This window comes from Stegodyphus dumicola, chromosome 12, assembly GCF_044657685.1.
Source record: "Stegodyphus dumicola isolate Sdum_Otavi_A_Nest chromosome 12, ASM4465768v1".
NCBI lineage: Eukaryota > Metazoa > Arthropoda > Arachnida > Araneae > Eresidae > Stegodyphus > Stegodyphus dumicola.
The window spans coordinates 107590701-107611367 of record NC_140779.1 but is presented as its reverse complement, the minus strand read 5'-3'; the positions used below and the strand labels follow the sequence as shown (position 1 = coordinate 107611367).

Below are 20667 nucleotides of genomic sequence, written 5' to 3'. Positions count from 1 at the left end.
TTTCCAGATGCCATCAAGGCTTCTGCAAAAGGTACAATGAAATCAAGAAGTGGGGTTTTTCGATGTTTGAGTTCGCAGTACGCAATCCATGGGTTGACAACTGCGCTCATCAATAGGCGAAAAAATACTTTTTTCCACCACTTGCAAGATTTTCGATCTAATTCATAGACATTTGCCATTTGATTTGCAAGGTCTACACCTCCCATGATTTTGTTGTAGAATTCGATTGCCACAGGGCACTCAAATTCTTCTTTGCTTCCATCTTTCATGGTGCGATTTACTTTAGTGTATTTAGCTTCGTGGCAATTACTTAGCATCATCACTTCCTTTGAAACAAGCCACCTCGCACACAATGTTCCATTTTTAGTTACGAGAAACTCAGCCTCACCCCTTTTGCTTAGTTTTGTTGCAAAATTAGGAACATCTTTGCATGTCTTGTTGCATGTACCAACAGCAGGAAATTTCAGGGTTTCCATCAGGTGCACACTTGTAAAAAATCGGTCAAATGCAGGCATCACGTCTTTACCTCAGATTGTCTCCGTTAGCTTTGATACTACCTGTTTCCCGAGTGTGCCTTGAACTTCACCCGTTTCTTTTCCGGAATAAATGCTCATGTCGTATACATATCCTGTTTTTGAATCACATCGCTGCCAAATTTTCATCCCTCTTTTCACAGGTTTCATCGGCATATATTGTTTGAGGGATGAACGTCCCTTGAATTTTGCCATTGATTCATCAATAGCTTGATATGAGCTTTCGCTTCGGCACTGTTTGAAGGTTTGTTTCAGGCACGAAACAACCTCGTCAATATAATATGTTTTACTTGCATTTTCTGGCTTTTCTGATGCAGCAAAATATAGTTTCGACAGCAACGTTTTACATCTGTCTCTTGAAATAGCATTTTTTATTGCTATGTTTTCCAAAGAAGGATTAGATGACCAATAATGAGAGAATTTCGGCACCCTATTGTAAGACATGACAAGCATGCATCCAAGGACAAGCATAATTTCAGAGGGGTCTGTAGGGTGAATTGTTTGTCCTAACTTTTCGAGTCGTTGGCTTGTGCATTGAGAGATCCAAATCATAAGACTTTTTGGAAATATCTTCAGAAACACGTCGTATTCGGTAGCTGAACGATTTAATTTGAATAACAAACTAGGCGATGACTCTACTGGAATTGTCATTCGAGGTTGGAAAGTTGAATCTGCATGAAACCATAAGATTGGTTTGCTGCCTGAAGCATTAGCTGATGGTATCTCATCAACTGATGAAAGTGATGCCGTATCAGTATCTCTCAAAGCACCGCTGTTCTTTGTATTTTGGGGAATGGTATCATGATCGATATCCATTTCACACTCGTCTGAATCGGATGAGTACTGCACATTGTGTGTTGGATCTTGAAAATCGGGATCGTCTATTTCATCATCCAAATCAATATCTTCGTCATCTGACTCTTCTAAAATGTTTTTGATTTCTTCATTAGTAAGTCCCCGGCGTCGAGTCATTTTAAATTCAATTAATATGTGCCTAAATTAAAAATAATAAGCAACTATTTCAAAAGTAACCAAAAAATATAATATATAGAGAAATGATCACATAGGATTGTTGGGACAATGTGTTCCCACTATCCAAGACGAGAGGGACACATATGTCCCGATAATAAAAACGGAAGTAAAACTTTGCCACTTGCCAGTTTATTAGAGGTAATCCGCTTCGTGAGTAACTTATCTGGCCTTAGATTTATGGATAAATCAAAATTTAATCGAAAATAGGCGGTATTTTCCAAAACTAAACTATTTATGTTCGTAGAGTATGGAATGAGCTGCTACAAGTATCTAATTTTACTAGTTCTAGAACAATAAATTTACTAAAGAATAATGGGTAGCCACACATCATCCTTTCGAACTTTAAAGTTAGCTATCATTGAACCATGATGGTAGATCCAGTCTAATTCGCACCATTCGTTACTGAAAAATTTTGAAGAAACTGAAACCTGTTTACTTAACAAACAATCTGTATTCAACCTGCTGCATTTTTTCGCTTCTTTCTACTGCTTTGTTAGGCCCTCCAATTTTACTGGAAACAGTTTAGAATGCTATAAGCACAAACTTCCAGCAGATAATAGTTTCAATCTATTACTGTTTTGTCATCCATATTCAGCTGACCATATTGTGTCCATTAATACATGCTTTTTTATAGTTAGGTCCCATAAATTTAAAGGTAATCCACTGCTTGTTATTCTGTAAAAGACAGTTTCCAAATTTAAATAATTGATTTTCAAAGTGTAAGAAAAAAATACAGCAGTAACAGTTAATTTACATGTTTGTCATAAAAACAAAGCATGGCCTTTTGAGAATCAATAGGTGTTACATCAAATGGAAGTGCAGACATTATAAATGTGATGTTACATCGTGCGTACTCATGACTGGTGTTAAATCGTGCTGCTAGACGACAGAGTCCTGGTTAACTAGATAATATGTAAGAACCAAATAATATAATGTAATTCGAAAATTTAGAATTAAATAATTCTCTGTTTATAGAATGATTTTGAATAATAACAAACATTTGTTTGTTTATAAATTTGAATTTAATCAAGTCAGAAAATTGTCATTTTGTATTTGCATAGTAACTGATAAATTATATAATGAACAATAAATTAATTAGTGGTTTCCTTTCATACTTTGAAAAAAAAACTTTTAGAAAAATTTAGATCTACATTTCATTTTAATAATTTTGGGTTTTCAAAATCGCTCTAGCTCCTACTGAATAAGCCTGGAATGCTTATATCATACTTTAACAAAGGTAGATATTTTAAACATAATAAATGCAATACATTTAATACTGTGAAAGTCTGCTATTATGATACAGTAGATAATTTTATATTAATTGATATTTAATAATCATAAAATATATAATCAAAATATAATTTCATATATCCAATCATTTAATATTAGTTTTATATGAGCTGCAGTCTTGAAGCTCTTAATAATAGCAACATAACATAAGCATAATAATACTAACATATATTAACATAATACAGTCAAATACCTGAAATCCGCATTGCCTCTTGGAACATAAACTTTTCGGAACTTATAAAGGAGTTTATAGTTTCCGGAAACCACAACATTGAGTACGAAATATCGAAGAAAAAATACTTAGCAAAAAATGATGTCAAAATTACCAAATAATAAGGAGTCAAACGAAAATACCAAATTATTGATATAACAAAGTTAAAAAAATAAAATAAATAAGTTTTTTCCCCTCTTATCTGCATCGAGGTAAAAAAGCAGATGATTCACCCAACTCTTTGTTCAAGTTCACGATTCACGTTGTATTTTCTGAGCTTTGTTATTTCATTTCACGAGATTGTTTAGTGCTGCCTTTTTTTTATCCATATATTTTGTGGATAAATTAAGAATATTTTTAATTTCAGCCCTTTTTAATAAAATGACAGATAAGAAATGCACTTGTGATTTTACTGCTTGCAACGTTGAAAAACATAAACACGTTGCATTGACGGTAACACAAAAAGTGCAAATTCTGCAAAAGATGGAAGCAGGTGCTACTCCTCGATTTATAGCAGAATGGTATGGAATTGCGACACGATTGTGTATGATATACGGAAAAATAAAGAAAACTTGTTGAAATTTTACAGCAACAGTGATTCCGAAACCGGAAATCTTTGCAATACAATCAATTTATATATGTAATAATAATTTAATGCATATAATAAATTATTGCAATAATGTATATAATAATTTAATTAAATGCATCTAATACGCCTTATTCATTTTGCACTTTTAGTCCGAATATTATGCTTTATCTTTTCTGTCCTGAAATCCGCATAATTCTAAAATCCGCACAACCTCTGATCCCAAGCTTTGCGGATTTCTAGAATTTTACTGTAATAGAAAATGCAATACATTTAATACAATGAAAGTCTGCCATTATGATACAGTAGATAAGTTTATATTAATATAATAGATGTTTAATAATCATAAAATATGCAATCAAAATATAATTTCATATATCAAACATTTAATATTGGTTTTATATGAGCTGCAGTCTTGAAGCTCTAATCATATGTATAATGTATAAAAATCAATGTATAATAGTTTTTTGAGTAAATTTTAATCAAATCTATAAAAATATACTGCTCATTTCAACAACGCACAACTTTTACATTTTATAAATTACTTTTTTTGTAATTTATAATTTCATATACAGTAAGTTCCAGTAAAAATTTCTTTTTCATAAATGAAATAGTTACTAAAAAAAGAGAACGGATGACCTATATTTTAAAATATTGCATTAAAATCATATTTTATATACAATCACATTCTGGTTTGAATATTTTGGATATTGCAGAAGAGCTTATTTAAAATAACATACTTTAAGAACTTCATTATGATTATTTTTTATCAACACCCCTGTTGCTAATATACCACTGTGGCAAAATTCTGTACCTTGGAGAAGGGTTAATTATTTTTTCACAGTAGACTGTTCCTTCACCTTTATAATGAAACTTGTAGACAACACTGGAAAACAAATGTAATGTCATAAAATTACATTCATATATTACAGTCAAAAGTCGTTAATCCGGACTCGTCGGGACTTCGACGATTCCGGATTTTCGATTTTTCCGGATTATAGATCATCAGTTTAAATCTGGTAAAATGGCATGCAGAAATTATAAAATTAAAAATATGAAACCGTAATTTACGAAACAAAGAACAATTATGATCTAAAGGGTATCAAAATTTACAAAAAAAAAAGAGCTTAATATTTATTTGCTTACTTTATTAAACATTTCTTTCAATGTAAGTTGTTTAAGTTGCTTCGTTTTTTATGTGATAATACATTCTCTTTAATTCTATAAACAGACATAATTTCTTGTTCAGTTACAAAGGTCTGCTGTTCAAGTCCTATAATTGCTGTGTCGAGAATACCGACTAATTTGTCAATCGAAATTTTTTCGTTTTCAATAACCTCTGTTACTTTCTTCGCTATCGGAAGCGAATTATAATGACGAGGCATTTGATTTAAATCATATCAAAGACGGAGTACATCGAGATGAAATACTACATTTAGTAAGCAATTATAAGCCAAATAAAATAAAATCATCTGCCCTGAAGATAAGGATAGTGCTGACAGATCAACTTCCAATTCATTGCGCGCCGCAGCGTTAAAGATAAACGAAGTTAAGATAAACAAAGGATATGCCTCTATCCATTTTTTGCAGCAATTCCACTTTTTGTTTAATGGACTCCGAAACAAACTTTCGCTTTGTAGATCTTTTACGTATTAGTAAATATATATCGGAAATTCTATTTGACATAATCGAAAGTTCAAGCTTACTTTTATAAAATTGCTCTAGCAGTCTACAAAACATAATAAGCCGGATCCAATTCGAAGATTAAGGAACAACGCAATCTGCAACATTAACTGAAATAGATAATTAGATAATTTTACCATAGCTTATACCGTCCGTTATACATTAAACGCGCATTCGTAAATGTATTTTGCGCACGCGCACACGCAAATTTGCAGCCATAAAGGTCTTACGCGCATGCGTCGCATTGATGCATGCGCACAAAGTTTGTAGCTTTGAGGTCCGAATTAACGACTTTTGACTGTACTAGTTTTGTTCAGTTGCTTTAACCCTTTGCGGTTCATTGTTCCACTACATGGAACACCAATTGAATCGCTTCTGAAACCTTTAAATTTAACCGTAAATAAAAATGCCTTTATAATATACTTTGAACTTTTCTTTTTAAACAGTAGATAGCAGCATATCACAAGGAGACACAGAATTCTCATTTATTATGTGTTATTAAAATCCACTTTTTTCAAGTAATTTTCTCTATTCTTTTAATGATATAAAAAATTTTATTTGAAAAAAAAAAATTAGGCATAATTTTGCTGGCTTAACTCCAAATTATCTGTTCTATATATATTTTTTTTAATCTTTCAGACAAAAACAATACGCAGAATCATTGAATAAACCCGGGTGTTCCATTAACAGGAACACTGCATCTAGCAATCTCATGCTGTTACGAATCAGAACATCTGTGCTTAGGAGAGAACATCCGTTGTTTACGTTGCTTTGTGGGGAGGGGGAATGAATTCAAACAAAGCACTATTGAGGGGTGAGGCGTGTTTTGTGTTATGAAAGCCCTAATATTGGCATCTCGAGTTTTTTGGGACTAGTTTTTAGGCAGGAATTTTATTAGTAGCTTGACTCATCTTTACTTAAACCTGCACAAATTTTTTGCTGTCGCTTTTTAGTCTCATTCCCGTTTATTTTCAATGATTGTGTATATATTTTTCGTGTATGTATATATCATAGGTTTATTTTTCTTTATTGTTAATATTAATCGTAGTTAATTTTTTTATTATTAATTTTCCATAAATGGTGCGGAGAGGTCTAATTCTTTCTGAAAATTTGTAAATATTTTTGTATATAGGACTTGTGTATATAGATATTTATCTCATTTATCCGTATATATTCAAGAATTTTGTGTATATCCAGGAAAACATGTATACAGCCATAATACAGAGTTTTTTCATTCTTATACAAATGCTTCTACTCGTTTTCTTGCTTCACTGCAATGTTCGCTTAGTCGCACTTTTAAAAGCTCTGCCGGCGCAGTGTTCCACCTCATGGAACACCTACAGAATTAAAACGGTAAGTGCATCTTTTACAAAATTTTACCTGTATGCTCCTTTAGGACTAAATAGACTGCATACAACTTTTTGTTGTTGAAATTCCGACGTTAACTTATAGTGCGCCGCAAAGGGTTAATAAATATCTTAATATTAGATCTGAAAATATACAAAAGATTGAAAGATAATCCCGAGGTAAATTTCATTTAAAAGACTCATAAATATCACAAATCAAAGGGATAAGACTGATAATATAGATGGGAAAAATATTACGAAGTACAGTCAAAAGTCGTTAATCCGGACTCGTCGGGACTTCGATTCCGGATTATAGATCATCAGTTTAAATCTGGTAAGATGGCATGCATAAATTATAAAATTAAAAATATGAAACCATAATTTATGAAATAAAGAACAATTATGACCTAAAGGGTATCAAAATTTACAAAAAGAAAAGGCTTAATATTTATTTGTTTACTTTATTAACCCCTTCGTGCCAACTGTCATGTATACGTGCCAGCAACGAACACACTTATCTACTGTCCGACACGCAGGCCAGAGCATTGTTGCGTTTACTACCGACTGTCACATATTTGTGCCAGTATCTTGGAACGTTTTTCAAACTATAATTTCTGCCACAAGATGGCACTGTATCTCTGTATGGTTTCAGATACATGTACATTAGACCTTCTACTCGAAATGAGAGAAGCATGACTCACATACACGTGTTTTTGATTATATAAACATACGGGGAACTAAATGTGTCCGAATGGCATGAATTATGACGTCTCTTTAAATCGCACTTTATTCGCACGTGGTAGTTGTTTATTGTAAGTAGAAGTTTTATATGCGCTAAAGCGTTGAGTATTTCGGTTTACAGTTCAGTTTTTAGAAAATAATTAGATCTTGTTAGACGTGAATTCTTTCTGTTTTTATTGTTTCAATGTCGAAGCGTCGAAAATGTTTAACAGTGCATGAAATAGCAGAAATGATGCAAAATATTTCAGATATTGATTCTGAAATTCTGATATTCTGATATTGATTCTGAAAGATTAACTGAAAGACATTTCCAAAACTTTGTTCAGAAGAGACTGATAAGAAAATGAGACGATGATGCTTCGTTTGTTCACATTCCCGGAAAAATCCTCCAAAACGGCAAATGAGTTATTACGAGTTCAAGGAATGTAACGTAGGAAAAAGTCATAAAATGGTGAGTAATTAAAATAAAATGTGTAAAATATGCATTTAAACAAGAAATAAGGTAATTAAAGTATATATATAAAAATATCTATAAAGCATAAGCCATTTAAATACTCTATAGAGCATTATTAAACAATTTGTTGATACTTCGGAAATTTCATGGATTTAGGCTTAGTAGCAAAAAAGCCCCCGGCCCTGGAGAGACGCTCGAGGAAGACACTGCCGGCCTCCGCGATGAGCGCGCGTTTTCGCTACCCGGCTCAAAGGGGTTAAACATTTCTTTCAATGTAAGTTGTTTAAAATGCTTTGTTTTATGTGATAATACTTTCTCTTTAATTCTATAAACAGACATAATTTCTTGTTCAGTTACAAAGTTCCGCTGTTCAAGTCCTATAATTGCTGTGTCGAGAATACCGACTAATTTGTCAATCGAAATTTTTTCGTTTTCAATAACCTCTGTGTCACTTTCTTCACTATCGGAAGCGAATTATAATGACAAGGAATTTGATTTAAATCATATCACAGACAGAGTACATCGAGATGAAATACTACATTTAGTAAGGAATTATAAGCGAAATAAAAACATCTGCCCTGAAGATAAGGATAGTGCTAACAGACCAACTTCCAATTCATTGTGTGCTGCGGTTTATTACAAGTTTATTAAAAGGCACATCAAAAGTTTTCATTATGGAATCTAATGCATTTTTAATATCAACACCGCGGGTTGGCTCTTGAAGTGCTACTAAATCTAATAATTCTTCTTTAACAACGAAGTCAGGTGAAACAAAAGTATGAAAACTGCCAATTGCGGAAGATCTGTGATATTTGCAATTCGTCAAGGGCTAAGCTGAATACAGTTCTTCAAATCATATTTTAAGTTATATTCAAGACATGTATTAAATGCAGTTATACGTGGTTCGGTTGTGTGTCTCAAGATGGGAATTTGCGAAACATCTTTGTGCAATGCTGCATTATTTGGATCTAAAACTTTAAGTACATCTTCCAAGTCTTTTTTTAAATAAACTCTCCATCTCTATATGGGTGTTTTGCACGAGCAGTATTCCAGGCAATAACAAAACTGGCTTCAGCCACATTATTAGCTTGATTGCTAAAGGTAATCAAAATTGACTGTTGTGTATTTAAATTTGATTTTAAAGAAGCAAGTTTATCTAATCTTGGTGGATACTGATTAGAAAACTGAGAATGATTGGTTTCATAATGTCGACGTAAAGTGCTAGCTTTATAATTTTTTACCGTAGAATTATAAATAACACATAATGCTTTTCCGTTATTGTCAATAAAAAAAATTTCTCCTCCCACTCATTATTAAAACTTCTATTTTCTTACTTGTATTTTCTTTTTTATTTTCGTTCTGTGTCGTCATATTTTTAAAAGAACTGGAAATGATAAAAGAAATTTAGAAAATGCAAGTTTTGTGCTATTAAAACAATAACATGTGTTACATACTACAAAACAAATTATAGTTAACTTACCAAAAATTCCAGATCACAAATTATATCCGTAGCAAGAGTGATACAAATTGTTTCCTCCAGAGCAAAATGTCAATGGTCTGTTGCAATGAAAGTTTACAAATTCAAAATTGGTCTGGAGTCGTTCGATTACGTAGATCGTAATTCATCGAGAAGCAATCGGCCGGACAAGGCCTTGACTCCCATATGTTTCTTATAATTCGTGAGGCAGTTGAAGGGGAAGAAAATCCGATGAACAAAACTGTTATGCCATGGTTTATGTTTGTTTGCGCAGTTTTCGATGAGTCATATCATTCTTGACTTGGATGGAAATGAAATTTTTTACAACATTGCACTTAGTCTTTCATATTTGTTGTCAGTAGTTTAAAAGACATTTTGAAAACACATACGGAACGATAATAGTTCTTGTAAATATAATAACACAAAAATGAAAAGGGGACTCTGGTACATTTATCGAGAGGCAAAAATAATCCTTCAAAGAGGCATGTGGCTCGCGAGCTGCAGGTTGGCCATCCCTGATATAAACAATAGTAATTAATCTAATAAAAACAGAAACTTTTAGGAAACATATTGATCTTTATTTAATAGAATAAGAAGTGTTCAAAACTTTTGCACAAATTTCTTTTAATGTGTTAATGCTATATTATTTATAAAGAATTTATAAGCTATTGTATTTATAAAATACATATACAAATTTTTGGTGCCTATAAAATTAAATGTCAAGTGCAACAAATTATGATTAGTTTTTGGTGTGTGTTGTAGTCAAATTTAATTGGATTAACTTTGTAAAAGAATTTAATCTTCTTCATTATATACCACTTGAAAAAATATTATTTTCAGATACTAGAAACTAAGAAAAAATGCATTTTTAAAGTGCTTAATTTTTCATTTTAATAAAACTTATCAATAATCTAGATCGGTATGAATTTTTAAATGAATATTCAGACAATTGAAACACACATTTCTGCCCCTCAGTCATGAGTAAAAAATGGCTACAAACAAATTCTTTCATGCTTTATTTGTTATTTATTATTCTGCAGATATTTACTGATGAAAGACATTGCTCTATCTTGACTTTTAACAAAAATACTTTTCCCCCTTAAATTTAGAAAAAGATTTATAATATTGATATGTTTGAAAATATAATTAAAATTGCGATAGTAACATAGTCGCAAATCCATAATCATCTTTAATAATGGCACATTTTGAAGCTTGTTTTTTTTACGGTCATTTATTCATTATTAAATAATTAATGCAACAATTTATCAATATTAAAATTATGTAGATTTTACTTTTTTCAATATAATTGGATTAGAAAGACAAAGGTATACTTTAGCTTAGGAATATATCATGTTTTAATGCAGTATGCAAAGAATGAATTTTACATAGCAGAAGAATATTTCTAACTGGTAGAACTGAGTGAAAAAAGGAAAGAAATACTGGTACATACTTAGGGTTATCTTCTGTAACAGTTCTTTTAAGAAAGGTTAGGAATTTATCACAAAAGTGTATACAAGTATCTGGTGACCAAAGACCCTAAAAAATAAAAGTTTTATCCATATAATATCACATACTTCAGCAAAGTTCAATGTTATTGTATTTGATATAGATAAATGTTATTAATAAGATTAAGTTTCAAGTAAATTACCTTAACGTCATTAGGAATGCTACTGACTCTGAATATTTTTAATGAATTCACTATTCCATTGTCATTCCTCATTCCACATATTATCTCAGGAATCCCAGCTAGTAGTGACTGTGCCCACCATGCAACCAATTTGAACCTTTTAAAAAAGGCAGGAATGTTCTTAAAAGTCAGACAATAGCTTCATTTCTCATAAAAAGATAAATGAGATAGATTTCATAAATAATTTCACTGATTAATTTTTCATAGATTAATTCAAATTAAAAAATAATGTACAGAATTTTATATTGAAATACTGAACAAAATCAGCATGCAGTATGAACTGTCTGTTACACAAGCACACAATGTGCATGTTACACAAGCAATTTTATACCTGCGAAAATTATAATCCTGTGCTATTGAAGTGAGAGACCTTGACGTCTTTAATTCAGTATAACAAGTAGTATCACCTGAACCTGGTCTGGGAAAGCGATGTGGAACCACAGCATCAATTTCAGCTTTGTATAATAAACTGTGATTATTCAAAATATTTTCTAACATTATACAGTATTCTTCTAGTTGATGAGTTGTAGACCAGATATCTGGATTTCCATCTATGGTATCTGAAGCAAGGAAAATAAAAGTCTTAACTGAATATTTGAAACAAATTGTTAGATGTTAAAAAATCACAGTTTTTAAATTGGAAAGAATTTTTCATAAGGTCAGGGAGAATCAGAATGTTTAAAAAAAAAAAAGGTCAGGGAGTTAAAAAGAGAACAGATCAGTCTTTTCAAATAATAAAAGATTCATGTATACAATAAACAAAAATTGATGCTCTTAAAAAGAAGGCAAATGGAGTATTAATTACAGTCATTTTCTTGCAGGAAGTATTTTACACATCTCACATTTAATGCAATTTTATTAATGTGTAGCTGTCTTCTTTATATCACAGCGAGCTGTTCATCCCTCTTCTATTTTAGAAATGTTACTGTTCTACTACTCTTCCTTGATGATTTACCTTCTGGCACAATCTTCCAGTATAAAAAGTGCAGCTACGAAATCATAAAACTGTCTGATAGTGTATTATGATAAATAACTACATTAATTATACATTTTTCTTTTTCAATCCAGTGTGATTCTAAGCCACTCAGTTTTATTTTAAAGTTCCAAAAGCATAATGTCTATAGAAATTTCTTTTGCAGAATGAAGAGAATTTTCCAAAATTTGATATTTCTTTTTAAAAACCTCACTTACATTTTAAAGTGATTAAAGATTGACATATTTTTTTTATATTCTTTATTTTGCTTCATGATAATATGTAAGATACATTATTTTATTCTATTGTAAAGATTTGCATTTTATTTTATGTTATTCGTTTTTTTTTTTGTTGTTGTTGTTGTTGTTGTTGTTGTTTGTTTGTTTGTTTTGTTTTGTTTTGTGTGTGTAAATGGCACAAGAAAATATTTCTACAAATTTTTTAAAATCATAGTGATTTATGATTTTAAAAAACAAAAAAGTGTTGCTTCATATTTCTGGAACATCATGCCCTCTATATTTTTGGAATTTCCCATGTTCATGTTTTGCAAGCATTTATGGTAAAAAAATGAAATCTCTTTGTTTCAAGCTAAAATATTTAACAGATTAGAAAAGAATTTCAAAATATACCCCAACAAGACAAACAGTGGCTAAAAATGATACATTTTTAAAGATTAATTGATGCAAAGAAAACTCAATACCAAAACTACAATTGCAAAAATGCTAACAGAAGTAGTTGTAGAACACACTACGACAATTGCATACTATGTATATCATTTACATCTTTTCGTGGTTCCTATCTTTTCCACTAAAAATGGATTGTTCCAGTAGGACAATGCTCATTGTTACAAGGTTGGAACCATGCTACAGAAATTTTAGGAACATGCTGATGAATTCTAGATGATATCTTGCTCTCCTGTCTCACCACATATCAATCCTATTCAGCATATCTGAGATGTCATAGAGTGCTAGCTCAAAAAACATGAACCATCTCCTCATAATGTATAGAAATGATAAGAAATTTGGAAATCTAATACAATCTTCCTCTGGACACTTACCAAGGACCTGCAGAATCCATGCCATGATGGGTTAGAACTATTTTACATGTCCATTACATAATATTTTGGCTGATCAGTGTATGAACATGCACTAAGTAACATAGATCAGATATTGTTCTATTTATGAAAATCACATTTATTATAGTATCAATGGTAATACTATAATATTTTGCCTCCATTGTCAGGTTTTCTTTTCTGATTATTTTTATTTTTTACTTAATAATGTAAAATATCAAAAGTATAAGACATAGTTTATATACATCATATATATACAGTATATGCTAGCTTGAAGAGATTCACATTTTAGGTAAACATACTTACATATAACATACCTGTTGTCATATATTGTTCAAATTTGTAACCCCATGATTGGCACAAAAGACATTTTAGACTGGCATTTGTTTGTTCTGCGTTATCTATATCTGTATCTATTGCAGAAAAGTAAATAGTTCCATTAAATTTTGTTGCACATATTTCCCACTGACTATGAAATGAACCTTTAGCATATGGAGTACACATGACCAAGACGAGAGTTCCACGTACTGTGATAAAATCCACATGTGACCTAAGTATTAAGAAAATTAGTAAAGTAAATATCTGGTATAATTTGATAAGATCTTTAAAATACCAAAATTTAACAAAATATTATAAATTTTTTGAGATAATTTTTTTTAAAAAAAACTGGAAGACGAATTACAATACATATACAGATAAACCTATATAAAAAAAATATATATAATACTTTCAACCGTTATATGAATAACGCACATGTCTGTTTTGACTCGTGCACAATGCTGATGTTGCTATAGATGATGATGTAATTCTCTGACATTTTTGAAGTAAAAACAGATCACTGTGTTCATGGGAATAACAATGGCACAAAAAATGATAGAAAGATTTCTTTAAAAAGGTGAATGTTTTATTAACAAATTTTTTGCTTTTTCTAATTTTGTTGATTGATTGCTCTTTCAAGAGATTCTTAGTATGCTACCATTTTGAGAATGGCTCTTGCCTTTGATGAAAATCTAATTGTCGGGTTCCTGAATACTCCCCAAAGTTGCTAACAAATTTGCTGTTTTTTAGTGGAGGTGTGGGTAATTAGTTAAATTGTATTAATTAGTGAATTTTTTAAATATAATTAGTTTACTTATTAAGTTGATTATCATGGTAATAATAAATGCTCTCAAAAAATCTTCATACACCAAGCTAAAAATAGTTTTAATAATGGTACAAATATCTGTGAATAATATGAACCTGTTTTCAATTATAAAAGTTGGCACTTGCATACTAACGCAGCCGCTTTAGCACAATTTGGTAAACTTTACGGTAAAAAAAATGATGACTCAAAAATATAGAAATAATTTTGCACATATATACATATTTTATATTTTAACTATGTATTTAACTCAAAAAATCATCACTAAACCTACTTATGAGTTCTTTTTTTGGAGGGGGGGTAGAAATTTTGTGATCACTTTGAGGAAAGATTTAAAGCAGTTATCTTCTTTAGTGATTTTGCAGTGAAACAACATATCCCTTCAGAAATATTACAACAGTTTCTCTTATACTGTAAGCAAATTTCACAGGCACATATTTAAAATTAAGCTTTAAGACAACAAGTGTCATGATTTACATATATAAACTCTTAGAACCTGGGATATAACACAAAGAATACATACTAAATTGTTATGAAAACTGTGTCGTGCATGGTTGCTAAAGTTTGGTACATTCTGAAACTTTGGTGATTTCTACTAAAATAGTTGCAAAAATATGTACGTACCTAAAAATCTTTATAAATATATTAGAAAATATAAATTTTTAATTCAATTTAGAAATTAAATTATAAACAAAGCTTAACTAATCTTGTAAATGATTTTCTAAAGTCAAAAAAATTATTGGAGTAATTTGCAAATTTAGTCAACAGTTTTATTTCCATTTTTTACCATACATTTTTGTGTATAAGCCAAGAATTTTTGGAACTCTCCCTAAAGTTAAATTACAGGGAATTTTCAATTATATATGGATTGGCTAATCTCACCAAAAATATACATACTTTTCTGTTGGCCAGGCGCAAGTATGTTTGCAAGCCCTCCTTTCTGCACTCTTGAATTTTATATTTACAGAGAAATGCCAATCAGCCATACTGTAACAATTTTCAGCAAATGCAATTACCTATAATTTGAATTTTGCCAGAAAAGAATTTCTCTTCTTATTTATTTTTCATATAAAAAATAAGGCTATGCAAATCACATACAAAACTACATATGAATACAAAAAATATTCTACATTCAGCAAGAGCTACCAGAGTGAAAACTGTAATCGTTGGTGCCTGGTGTTTTACTTTATAGTGATTTGATTGAAAAATATTCCACCTGTTTTACATGCTTGGCAATATTTTCGCCATAATAGTAACATGTTTGAACATTACAGGAATTTTTTTTCATTTAAGCTTGTAAAATGGGTTTTGAATTTTGGGTAAAATTTTAAAGAAAAAAACACTTGACTTATATATGGATCGCCTGATATTCAGAAATGCACGGTATTTATTTTGCACCAAATTTTCCACCTTTGGTTTTTATAATTTTCAGTCTATTAATAATTGATTCAACAAATTTTTAGCATGAATTTGGTAATTATTTTACTATGTTTCTTCAGGCTTATATTTTTCTGTACACTTCCATTAAAATTATTGCATTTGGTTAATTCTTGATGAATATAATTTCATAAATTTTTCAAGACACTGAGATCTCGAATTTGAATTAGGGTTTAAAAGATACTATGGAATTATATAGTGGTCATAACTGCTATATATAATAAATGCATATTGAATTATTGACCTAATATGCTTCAATTATGCAATATACAATACTTAGTTTTAAATGATTTGATATTCAAATCTATTTATACTGCAGTCATATTATACATTGCATATTATATATAACATACTATATTACAGTAAAAGCCCAACTACCAGACATTCAGCTAACCAGAAAGCTTAACCAGAGTATTTCAGAATTTTAAAACTCTTTCTTACCTCCCAAAAAAGTAAGCAAATGAAGGAATTCTCAAGCCATCATATAGCTTTGTTGCCAGTGCAATTTAGCATCAATAGTGGGTATATGCAATGCAATATAATACAATCATAAAATTATGTGTAATATGTATACGAGTCAGTTTTCCTTAGAAAGCCCTCCACAAAGGCATACCTCTCCTTAGGCAGATAGCCCTCGATGTTTTGCCATAATCACATAAACCAACCATTCATAAAATTTTCATCTGAGTTTTATTATAACCTTTAAGGTGGCATATGCCACCACTTAAACTAAAAATAAGCAACTCCTCCTCATCTGCATAGAAGGCTTGAACATTTCTTTTTGTGACTTCTTTATTGAATGGGCTGTCACTTAAGACACTACATAGATAGCTGATATTGAGAAAACTAAACTGTTATGTAATGTTAATTTAGAACATCATCCTAAAAAAATTAACATTTCTTTTACTAAAAATGTAGTTTGAATTTTTGCAAAAGCTAACTATTTTCGCACTCTCAAAGTGGATGGGTCATCAAACTGTAGCTACAACTACTTTTATTTCTAAACTACCTATAAACTGAAATGTACTGCATTGTGTGAAACATTTGTAACAGATAAATGTAAAACTGTGTAAAACTTTCAGCTTGATATTAAGATAATTTGAGAATTTCCCAAAATGTTAAGCAATGAAATATTTTCAAAGTTACAGGATCCTGGCATTGTGAAACACGTGTTAATGGGCAATTTATGAGATTTTATTTGAAAACGATAAACAATGGCATGAAAAAATGTGATCAACCATTTTAAACATTTTATATGTTATGTTGATTATATTATTAAATAAAATATGATTTGCTCCTTAATAATTCTGGCAGATTGGTAGCATCTTGACTAATTTTAATGGTTTAACCCTTTCCGGCACGCTACCCTTTTAAAGTCGGAGTTTTGATTAAAAAAAAAAAAGTAAGCAGTCTAATTAGGCCTAGAGAAATACACAAGTAAAATTTTGTGAAGATATAGCACTTATCGTTTTAATTCTGTGGGTGTGCCCAAAGTGGCATACTGATTGAATAGAGCTTGAAAAAGAGTGCTGAAAGGAGCACTGTTGTCAATGAACTGACCGATGAGATGCGGAGAAACAAAGAATACAGACTCTCAGTTGTCCTAGATTATCGGTGAGCCTGGTCTGGGCACACCTAGGATTTGCCGTTTGATTTTAGGCAAAATTTCAAGGTAAAAATTTAAAACTAATATAGAATAAGGAGATTAGTATACAGCCAAAAAAATAACATAGAAATTCCATTTCAAACAATTCCTTTTATAGGCTAAAAAAATCTGTAAGATTTCTTTGAAAAATGAGGGTCTTAAAAAACTATACATGGCTAAAATATATGGACTGGTTTGTGTTGAGCTGCTATCTACTATAAATAAGAAAAGAAGGTTCAGAGTAACCTATAAATCATTTTTCATTCAATTTTTCTGTGCGTACAGAAGGAAATTTTTAGGTGTGTCCAGACTGGACACACTGTGCCGCAAAGGGTTAATGAGCTTTCATAATCAGGTAAGGTGTTTTTATTTTAATGTTTTTAGGGCCTAACAAATAGGTTAGCCTTTATGCACTTTTTTCTTAGACTCTATAATTGACCGAACTATTGCAAAGAGCAATGTTGCCTGTTCCAGAATTAAAGCCCAAGAGCACTTGACATAAAGAAATCCGGACGTGGAGAAAATCTCAGATGAGAAAACAGAGAAAAGAGGAAGAAGAGAAGCGCTGAAAGGAGCAAGACAATCCAATCGGACAAGTTCGCAAAACCTGATGAGCGATCATAGCTTTTGAGGAGGACCCAAGACGATGCAAATCAATGACAACAATATGAGAAGATACACTATAGCAATAGTTCCAATGACAAATTCAAATACAACTAAACAACCTCAATCAATAGTGCTAAATACAACACAATACAATACAATTTTAATACAGCTATTCAACGCAATACACTACAGCAACTCAACAACAACCTAAGCAACCTATTTACAACACTACTATATCATCACAATGTGAAAAATCTCACAGCATTAGTTTTAGCAATCTCCAAGAATAATATTCAAGCTACAGAAGAACTTCAATCAAAATCAGATGCATTGGAAGTATAAACAGCTAACAATTGAGGAGCTAAGTGAAAAAGCTGTTGTCTCGTCCCATGAAAGTGTGAGCTGCAAGTGGTCTGATGCTTCTATCTTCGAAGAGAATTTCATAATTAAAGACTTGGGAGTAATTAACAAAGTCACATTGCACAGCTTTGTTGAAGAATTTTTCATTAGATCTTCTGATGTAATCTGGAATCATCTCAAGTTTTAAGTCTCTGTGTAAAAGTTTATTGCAGATAAGGTAGTGTGAATCAGTAATAATGCGCAGAAATTTGTTTTGCACTACTTGTAATTGATGCAGTTGAGTTTGAGTGACCATGTTCCAAGCAGGAGCAGCATAACAAAGTATTGGTCGAATGCAACTGGTATATATGTTTTTTGGTACGCAAGCTAAGATTTGAATATTTTCAGATGACCGGGAGAAATCTGCATATTATGCCTATGGCTCTGCTCTTGACACTATTAATCTCGTTAGACCATGCGAGCCTTTGGTTCAAAATAATTCCTAAGTATTTAGCCTTTGTGACCAGAGGAACAGCTTTCTGAAAAAGGTAGAGATCTTTAAAAGCAATGTTTTTCTTAGTTTTGCTAAGAATTAAAAGTTGTGACTTGCTAACATTGATTTTTAAGCACCAATTTGTGCACAAGTCTTCTACAGCATAGAGGTAATTTTGCATTTTGTCTATTGCATGATTAGCTTGGATGGATTTAATATCAATCGCCGTATCGTCGGCATAACATGCTAACAGAGAGTAATTGTCCAAACCAGGGTGAGGAAAATCTGATATGTAGAAAAGATATAGCACTGGACCAAGAATACTTCCTTGTGGGATGCTGGATCTTATAGGTCTTGAATTGGATTTTTCATTTCCTTGAGCGATGAAGAAAGTGCAGTCCTGTAAAAAGGAGAAGATCAGAAGAATGAGTTCTCTAGGAAGTCCCAAATTGGTAAGCTTGAAGACGAGCCCCTCATGCCAGACGCAGTCAAAGGCTTTTGCCACGTCCAGCATAAGGAGCGCAACACTGTGCTTGTATGGAATGCAGATCCCACAAATTCTACAATTCTTACTAGTTGTCGAGTAGTACTGAGGTTTTTTCTGAATCCGTACTGATCATTAGGTAGCAGGTGAAGAAAAGGTTCCAATCTTGTGAGAATACATCTTTCATAAATTTTACCAAGGCTGGATAACAAACTGATTGGGCGATAGCCATCAGGCTTGGCCACATCTTTACCCGGTTTGGAAAGAAGAAAAATCTTGGCCTGCTTCCAAGGATCAGGGAAATAGTTGAGAGTAACATAAGCATTGAGAATACTAGCAAATTTACTGATAAGATTTCCAGGTAAGTTATGAAGCATTTTATTAGTAATTTGATCACTTCCAGGAGCTTTTTTGATGTTGAGATATCTAATAATATTAGTAATTTCCATAGGAGAAATAAGCCTTGGGATGTTATGAGCTGAAGAAGAATGAAGCCAGGAATACACATAGTTTTCCAGAACATCTTTAAAGGTCTGATTCATGGGCTCCATATTAGCAGTAAACTGCTTTTCCAGGTATTCAGCAAAAATATTAACTTTATCTTTAAGTGAGTAGGCAAATTTTAGTATCTGTATGAATAGATCTATTGTTAATAATACTTCTTTTAAGATTTTGAAGATACTTCCACAAAGTACCATCATTAATATTTAGATATAAAATCTTCTCTTGTTTCCTTTTTAAAATCAGTGATAAGCTTCTTGATTCTTCTATTAAAAATATTGATTTCTCTTTTAAGGGCAGGGTCCCAGTTATGGTGCCAAAGGCTTCAGAAATCGGTTTCTTTATTTGATAATGTCTTTGATACTGCGAGGAAGTCGAATATTATTGTTAGTTAATTGAATGGTAACTGTAGCATCTCTGAAAGCTTTCAGTATACTGTCAGTGAAGATTTGAATGGCAAGATCGATATCCTGTTTGGTAGAAAGTGAAGTAAAAATAGGAGGATGTTTGATTAAGATATTGTGAAAAGTAATCCAGTCAGTATTATTTCTGGTAATAGGAGGGTCTTCTTTAGAAACACCAAGAGAAGCAATGACAGGTATATAATCAGATGTAAGTTCTGCCTTGACTTCCAAGGAAATAGAAGTATTTGTAAGGATAATATCCAAGATGCCCGAGAGATTTGGAGAAGCAGGACGATAAGTGGCTTCAAAAGGTACATGTAATGCGACAGGATGATTGCAGATAAAATTATGCATAATATGTACGTCCATTGACGACATCTCCATTCGAAGTGCTTAACAGTCATGTCTCCGGCAGTAATAACTTGCTGATCTTCAGGAAGTAAGTTTTTTAACATATTTTCAGAAAGTCAATTTCGTGGTGGATTATAAATAGCTGTAAAATGGATGGTACCAAATTGTGGGAGTATAACAG

General features: G+C 31.6%; 1 protein-coding gene across 2 annotated transcripts in view; it reads right to left on the bottom strand.

Moving 5' to 3' along the window:
• Positions 1-527: 527 nt before the first annotated feature.
• The window catches only part of LOC118183542 (uncharacterized), a 32999-nt gene continuing 12859 nt past the window's right edge, over positions 528-20667 (bottom strand). For both annotated transcript variants that reach the window (XM_085806762.1, XM_085806761.1), the window contains exons 2-6: positions 13403-13635; positions 11372-11600; positions 11002-11137; positions 10804-10889; positions 528-1527 (exon numbers count right to left, since the gene is read on the bottom strand). In XM_085806762.1, the coding sequence (XP_085662888.1) occupies positions 528-1527; positions 10804-10889; positions 11002-11137; positions 11372-11600; positions 13403-13589 (1638 nt within the window). In that variant the 5' untranslated portion in view covers positions 13590-13635. The remainder of the gene's footprint in view (positions 1528-10803; positions 10890-11001; positions 11138-11371; positions 11601-13402; positions 13636-20667) is intronic.